General features: G+C 39.9%; 1 protein-coding gene across 1 annotated transcript in view; it reads left to right on the forward strand.

Annotated features, from left to right (window-relative positions):
• The window catches only part of CACNA1A (calcium voltage-gated channel subunit alpha1 A), a 215,999-nt gene extending 214,098 nt beyond the window's left edge, over positions 1–1,901 (forward strand). Inside the window, exon 46 of the mRNA XM_081934727.1 lies at positions 1,056–1,901. Coding sequence (XP_081790853.1) covers positions 1,056–1,733 — 678 coding nt within the window. The 3' untranslated portion in view covers positions 1,734–1,901. The remainder of the gene's footprint in view (positions 1–1,055) is intronic.
• The last annotated feature ends 6,708 nt before the right edge of the window (positions 1,902–8,609 follow it).

An 8,609-nucleotide genomic window follows, 5' to 3' on the forward strand; every position in this document is an offset into this window, starting at 1 on the left:
TACCATGAATAGGCTATTAATTTACTTCACACACGCTCTTGATGAGAGTCAGAAAAGTGAGTGTGATGGCTCTTGATGGTGGTCCCTAATGCATCACAAGTGTTTTGACAGCTAGCCATGATCCAGATTACCCAGAGCTTTGTTCCCTAGACAGCCATATTTTTGCTATTACAGTACTACTCTATTTATTTAGCAAAGACTAGCTATATAACAGAACTGTTTTTCCTTCATGGACTTCATTGCCTTTTAGAAAATCTGTGGTGGGGCTTTATGAAGGATTGTAGTAGTGTGTATGAAGTGAAAATAATGCATGATCTTATCATTAGCATGTAAGCAACATGAGCAGAAGATTGATGATCAAAGGTATTTCAAGTACATCAACACTCTAGAGTCTCTTTCAAGGGTTTGGCCGTTACTAATGATTCCAGATTTCCCTCATCTTTCCTGTTAAATCCTCTCTCCCACTTCCTATCATTTCCTAAATCCTGTCCCTATTTTTCCCAATTTATCACTTCCTTTTCCAACTTCAAATCTTTTCTCTTTTAAGTTTTTTCCCTGCTATTCAGTTTTTGCTAACATGCTTTGCAAATACATCCTACCTCGTCTTTCTCCTACAAATATTTTGTTTCTTTTGTATTTAATAAATTGCTTCCCCCATGCCTTCTTTCTTTCATTCTTTTGAAAGAACACAGATAAATTTAAAAGCTTTTTACTACTTTTAAATCCTTGGAACTTACAAAAATTCCATTTCTCTTTTTTGCTTTTGGTTTCCTTTGAATTTTTTTTTTAATTATAAATAATTATTATTGTCCTTTGTGTTTTCCTTGCCTTCCTACCCTCTAATCCACCCTGATGTGGCTTGTTGCTTTAATTACTTTCCCATTCATTTATTTTTATTCCTTGCCTCCCTCCCCCCTCCCTCCCTTGTCTCTGTGTCACCCAAACCTCACCCCGACCCATTTTCAATCCGGCCCCCTTTTCCTCCTGTCTCTTCTTGGTTGATTTTCCTTGTATATTTTTTCTTTTTGATTTCCTTTGTTTCAATTTTCGTGTAGGGCAGTAGTTCCGTAAGTGGGAGTCCAGTCCTTTCAACGTCTGGCACCAGCACTCCGAGGCGAGGACGCCGCCAGCTCCCACAGACCCCTTCTACACCCCGGCCACATATCTCCTACTCCCCCGTGGTCCGTAAGGCCATCAACACAGGGGGCCAACAGCAACCGCCGTCGGTGCACCCCAGCCGAATAGCCAGCCCAGCCCCGCGGCGCTATCCCTCGCTGCCTGCCGAGCACCACGTCTCCGAGCGGCGCAGCAGATCTCCGGCTGTGGAGCGACACACTGTCCCGCCGCGAAATGATTCGCCTCGCGGCTACCGCCATGCCAGCAGCCGGTGGTCGGCGCCACAAGTCTCTGAGCCCCCGCCGGGGCCTCGCCACGGCAGCGGTTACCACCGGAGTCGGGACTACGGCAGCCCCTCCGGCGAGGAAGTCTTTCCCTACGAGGCCATGCAGCAGCAGCAGCAGCCGCCGCAGGGAAGCAGCTCAGGACGTTCGCCCAGAACTTCCCGGGTGGGCGGCGGTGGCGACGGCTCGTCCTCTCTCTCCCCCTACAGACACGGGCGACGGCTCCCCAATGGATACTATCACTCACACGGACCAGCCAAGTCGCGCGGGACAGGGTCACGCAAAGGACTGCACGAACCTTACAGCGAAACTGACGAGGACGACTGCTGCTAACCTACAAGTGGCTTCACCTTACACGTGCGCGCACGCGCCACACACGCACTCCACACACATACCCCGAAGGGAGGAGTTTTCCCCAGGTTGGGGGGGAAGGCGAGAGGAAGACGGAAAAGCAAAACGAACTGCCAAGCCGATTGCGGAAGGTATCCCGGAGGAGAACCCTGCAATCGGGGAGGGGGGGAGGGGGGGAACTTTTTATCTTTTGTTGGGGGAATCTGGGGTCGGGAGGGAGCAAGGGTCTGGGGGTTGGGGGGAGGCTAGGGAAGCGAGGGGTCTGGGAGATCAGAGCATGCTTATCTTTTACAGATCAAGTTGTGTGTGGTGAGTGATTTGAGGGTGGGAGGGAGGGGCATCACTCAGAATTTACAAAAGAAAACGCACTCAGGTGTGGGGGGGATTGGGGCCGCCCGAAAGCCCTGGGCTTCACCTAACTCTGCCCCTGCCAAGCAAAACCAGAAGCCGCTTTTCCCTGAGGCAGATGGGAGAGGCAGGAAGAGTCTGTCAGCAAAGACATTCTGGAAATGTTTAAGAAACAAACAAACAAAAACCTTTTAAAAAGATGCAAAAGTAAACAAAAAGACAACCCTGGGCTTCTATTGATGAGTTTTATCATCTCAATTTACCTGATTAACTTAATGTTTTAAAAAAAAGTTTGTGACCTGACATTTTAAGAGGGTGATATGCACACAAATACACATCCCCAACACACACATATATCACACACACACACACACACAGAGGAGTGCTTGCTGGTTATACCAAACCCTAATATTACTGCCTGCAGAGATAATAAAAAAAGAAATAATACAACAAAAAAACAAAAAAGGACAAAAATAATTGATAAAAATTAAGCATTTTCTTCTGATATTTTGGTCCTGCTTGACAAAGAAATGACATCAAAATAATAATTCCTCAGCTTCTTTATTTCTTTTTTCCTACTTGTTTGGAAAAAAAAAGTTGAAAAAAACCTGTGGGATTGGGACTGTGAAATATTGCATGAAACCAAGTAAAAAGACAAATGAAAAAAATCTCTAAAATCCTTTAAAAAAACAAAAATATTAAAAATGATTTTTTGATTGAAATGTGCTTTATTGTTAATTTCCCCATACTTGATTCTCATTCCTCCTCTCACCCCTTCTTATGATGATCTACTGCTGTATGAAAGGATATGTATTGGAATGCATGACTGATAATCATTGTTCTTTTGCTGCTTTCTAAGATGAAAAAGTATGATCAAGTTGTTAAGCAGAAGTTGGTCAATGAGAATCCTTGAATTAGATACTCTTTATCTATATATAACAATTCCCTCATTTGTCTATATATTAGCATATACCCACAACAAGTTTGGGTACCAACTATTTTATCCTGCCAAACCCTGGCAGACTTCTAAATACAGTGAAACCTCGTTTTAGCTGAGGGGTGCCCTCATTTATGAATGCCCATTAAAGAAGAAATGATGTAATTTATGTCATTTTATATCGTTTGCATGGATTTTTATTGCAATGTTCTTTACAGTACATAAAAATGGATAAAATATTTTTTAACAAATGGAAATATATACTGACTGGTCCAACAGATAATCTAATTAAGTTATATTACAAATATAATGCCACTTGCACGATGATATCAAGCAAATTACATAAATCACTAAGGAAATTTGGTCTGCTGCATGTGAAGTCTCCTGCATGGGCCTAACCTGGTTCAGTAAATCGAGATTTCACTGTATATTTTTATTCCCTCCCTGAAGCCTTTAGAATCAGTATCAGCATCCAAATTATTGTTTGAAGGGTCAGAGAATGACTAGGTATATTGGCAAGGATAGATGAATGAAATTCACTACTGAACATATAATCAGAGAGTACTCATATGGCTCTAATTGTTGTGTCAAACCAATTTTTTACATTAGGATTGATCAACACTAGTCTACAAAAAATCAAAATCTAATACAATCCCATTTATCGTATATCAACAGTTTTATTTTACATGGTATGTGGTGGCCAATGGATATTTACAATAGTGTGAATATGTGTACACATGTATATATGCAAATCAAGGCCTATCATGATTTTGTGGTATGTTTATTTGTAGGATTGCACAATGATCTTGAAGGAGAAATGATTAATGTGCTTGTGTAGGAACCTAGGGAAAAATATTTTTTCTTTAAAATGTTCCCATAAGATGTGACATAAGCATTCACATGCATTCCCACTCATTTTTCCTTTTGAATCCACATCCCCATCTACCTACTTCAAACCAATATGGTTCACATATAAGCCTTGCACTTATTTACATATATACTGCAGTTCCTGATTAGAATACTGATAAAACATCTTATGAGGCAATTGTCACAGTATGGCATAGTGTATTGCTAGTCTTAAATATTTTTACAAGAATAGCATCTCAATGACAAGAAATGTTAATGGCGTTGAAACAACAGTTGATGTAAACTAGGGAACATCAAGTGGAACTATAAAATTACCAATACAGCAAGCATTGGAATTAAGGGATGTTATCATTGTGGTCAGAATTACAACTAAAGATCAAGTCCCAACAAGTCTAAAAGACAATCTGGCCTCTAGCATGTCAGTATTTTAATTTTTTTAAAAACACCTTTTTATGCAATAATTTTGTAATCTAACAAGAGGGATGTATCTCAGGAGTCCCAACTACACTGACTTGAAAATAAATGCAGTGTATGCATTACTATCTATATCACTGTTAAATAAATAACATGAATGGTTTTACATGACACATGGAAGTATAATAGAACCAATAATTTGGTACCATAGCTATAGAGTTCTGAACTATCTTTTAAGACTTTCAGGTCACATACAATTAAGATGCTGTTATGGCAACCACATAATTCTTCAGCACATTCCTATCTTGTAAATCACTGTAACGCTTACCTATTCTGGAATATCTGTCTAAACATGAGTTGCAATTTGTACACATGTTGAAACATAAGAGCAAATCAATTTCCAAAATTATTAATCCATTTGTCAATATTCCAAAATTGCTCATCAATTGAAAATAATATCATTAACAACCACCTCACTATCAAAACGGATCTCAGAACTGAAAGCCAACATGGATGTAAAGAAAGCTGTATTGTATCATAACTCCGAATCAAGAAGGTCAGTGCTACAAAGCAAAAATGAGTAAGCGAACTTGGCTGGAAAGTACACACCTGTTGTCTCCAGCATGAGTTATCAGACTCTTCTATTAAAAAAACTAACTTCCAAATGGATACCTTTTAAATGCTATACAATTATTTTTTAAATAAATCATATATTGAAAATATGAAAAATGATGTCTTGGAATTAGTGCAGATGCAAATCACCATAATCTTATGTCCACCTAAACCCAATGACCTTAGCAGACCACCTTGATCATGTATTTGAGTACTGTAAGACAGGGGTCTCCAACCTTGGCCACTTTTAAGACTTGTGGACTTCAACTCCCAAGCTAGCTGGGGAATTCTGGGAATTGAGTCCACAAGTCTTGCATTATTGTTTTTTTTTTCCTAGACATAAATGCCCACTTAGGAGCATGATTTTAATGTTTTTAAGTTATGGATTACTGTTTGTATCCTATCAATTTATTAAGGTGTTAATAAGGTACTCTTAATGAGAAAGTATTGTTAATAAGGAAGAATTTCCTCCAGATAATTTCCTTTGAGTCATCTTAGATTAACTGGGATGAAGGAGGTTGGGGGGCAAGGAATTGTATTAAATTTTAGATCTGTGCATTTGGATAAATTTAGTAAGAAACTTGTAGGTTTTCATTTTCATAACATAAACATTTAGAAAGAAAAACTTTTTTGTTTGCTTCTCCACTATGATTCTATCTTGTTTTTCATCCAATAAGCTATAGAACTGCAGCTTATTTCCATGTACTTTATATAGTGAAAAATGAGGAACAACAAAAACTAGCTGGTTATAAATACCTGTAGTAAAGTGTATTCAGTGTCACTTGTAGTTTCATGACAAATTAGATATTAAGTGGATTAGATATATAAAAACACGTCCTGCTATTCTTTAAATTATATAGGTTACTGACCTAAACTGCCCTGAATTAATTATACAAATTAGTTACTATAAAATGAGAGTAACGAAAGTATATCCATCAATATGGAACATGACAGAAATAACTGTTTCATTTACAGCACTAAATGCTAAGGTAGAAACCACTTACACTCAGAAAGTGGGAATATTCTAAACAGGGACCTGTGAAAAGGGTTCTCCGAGAGCAGAAATCATAACCAGTTAATCTCTGGTCAAGTAAAGCTGAACTCCTTTGGATTTTGTGGACTTTTTATATAATTTTCTTGAAAACAATACTTTGTCATTATAATTTTTTAGGTTTCTTTAAATTTCTAGTCCTGGAATTTAAATTTCTAGCCTAGTTCTGGAATTATCTAGGGATCTCCTATCCAGATAGTAAGCAGGATTACTCTGCTGATGTAGGAGATGACCAAGCTGAGCCCAAAGGAGGGGTCAAATACATCATAAGTCACGAGTCCCTGAAATAAACAAAATGTTAAAATGTTATATTTATGTAATTAACTTACCAGACACATCCAAATTATATTAAAGTAACCAAAATATCTTTACAATCCCCAAGGCATGTCACGACCTTTGAGCACCCCTAATGTTTGGAAATTGAAAGCTGAAAAATTTGACACGCCCTACAAGTGCTCACCAGCAAGAGATCCAAGTCCAGCCCGCCATGAATGCCTTTATCTCCCGCTCAGTTTTCCTTGACCATTACTTAGTCAGATTCTTCTAGAGCTTAAGTTTGCAATAAATCTTTATACTCATTTGAACTGCCTGAATCTACTGATTTCCCCGGCACTTGGTAGATTAGCTATCAAGAAGAACCTGATATTGCCACCTGGTAAGACATCTTTAAAGTGCTTATCAGTAAAATAGTCTCTAAGCACAGCCCCCCAAAATTGTGCAAAACAGGAAAACATTTGTTTAAAGTTATAGCCATCAGTCTAGTGCTCTGCTCAAAGAAAAATGTTTCATTGAAGTTATTTTTCCTTTAAGATTCTGCCAATGCAAAGAATATATTATACTTTGTAAATAAATTATTGAACTTCTAGAAGATACTTTTAATTTTGATTATTGATATGAAAAGCCAGTTAATAAAAAAGCTATTACAAAAGTAGTTTTCAAATTTCCCCAAACATTCCCCATTTCCTAAATGATGGCAAGTCAAAGAGCAGCCATAACATTGACCACACGATTCATCTTTTAGAAGTTCAATGCTATTTCTTTATAATTTTTCATTCATCGTAAAACCAATAATTTTCTGTCTCATGCAGCAGATTTAACATCAATATTATCCCACTCTTAAGGTAATATCCTCGGCTAGCCATCTTTCTGTAAATTCAGAATGCAATTTTCTTCCAGATAAATGCAATCAACCAGGTTTCAAGCATTTTCTCTCAATGTATGAAAAGTCTGGTAATAGGAAACACCAACCTTGCAATCTTGAACACAGTAATTCTGCTTTTGATTTTTGACAAACCTATGTCCATGAACAGGTAATTTAATTCTGATTGTTATAAGGTTCACCAGACAGACACAGTTCAAAATCTGGGTCATTGTCACTGTCTGCCTGGCTGGTACATTGCAACTTTTTCATCTGTTTTTCTTTAGGCTCCATTTCTGTGATGGCTTTGGTACTGGCAGACTGTCATCATGTGGCACTGGTCTCATAGATGAAGGCAGTTTGGGGTATTTAATTGATTTCTTAATTTTGGCAAAGAAACCAATGACGTTAGCCAGACATAAGTCTATCACATGATCATTCTGGCCTGATCATCGGGACAGCAAATGATGTTCACTTCTGAGTTCCTCTGAGCCAAGTTCTAAACTCATGTCTTGCACAACAAACACGTTTTTCTCTCATAAATGCAATCAAATTCCAGGTTTAGCGGATTTTCTCTCAACTTTATGAGAAGTCTGTGCCTGCCCAGAAGCTGAAGCTCATATTCAGTTGAACCACAACTTTCTGAATTATCCCATTGTTGGGCGGGCGGGAATCCTAAAACATAGTGAATAAGTAATCGGTGGCCGGGACCTCTTTCACAGGCTTCTCAAGGGCAAGAGCTAGACTAGAGCCTGAAGAGGCCCTTCCATCCAGTCGCGAAGAGGTGGGTAAGCAAACAAGAGCCCTTAGAGCAGGTCTCCAACCTTGACCACTTGAAAACTTGTGGACTTCAACTCCCAGAATTCCTCAGCCAGCTTTGCCGTAGTCCCATACGGCACGCAAATTCTAACTGGCAACGCTTTGCTGGCTGAGGAATTCTGGGAGTTGAAGTCCACAAGTCTTCAAGTGGCCAAGGTTGAAGACCTCTGCCCTAAGAATGGGGGAGGGAGGAAAGTAAAATAGCAGCCGAGTTTCTTCAACTGACTGGCTGGCTGGGGAAAAAGCCACGAAGAGCCCTCTCCCTCTCAGGCCTTCTGGTTACTTAAAAAGCGATTGGCGAGTGCCCGGGGGACAGAGAAGGGCGCACGGCATGCGTGTGCGTGTGAGAGGAGGGGGAAGAGTTTTCGTAGCAAGGTGGACCCAGCCAAGGCCGGCTCCTAGGTCCCGGGATGGAGCCAAGGAGCGCTATCCAGCTCAAGACCCGAAAAGGAGAGTCTGAAAGCGGAGCTCCGAAGGCCAAGGCCGCCAATTCCACTCAAGGAACCTCTTGAGCGCTGAGGTACGGCCCTTCCAGCTCCTCACAAACCCCGCAGAGCTTGAACCGACGACTGAACCCCCTTTTGAATCTCACCGCCTCCCTACATAAAAAGGATAACTTCTATCCGCTCATTCCGCCTTTCTTGACACTTATAGGCTAGCGGCGCTGTCTGT

Source organism: Natrix helvetica, assembly GCF_964273705.1.
Source record: "Natrix helvetica genome assembly, chromosome: 1".
Taxonomy (NCBI): Eukaryota; Metazoa; Chordata; class Lepidosauria; order Squamata; family Natricidae; genus Natrix; species Natrix helvetica.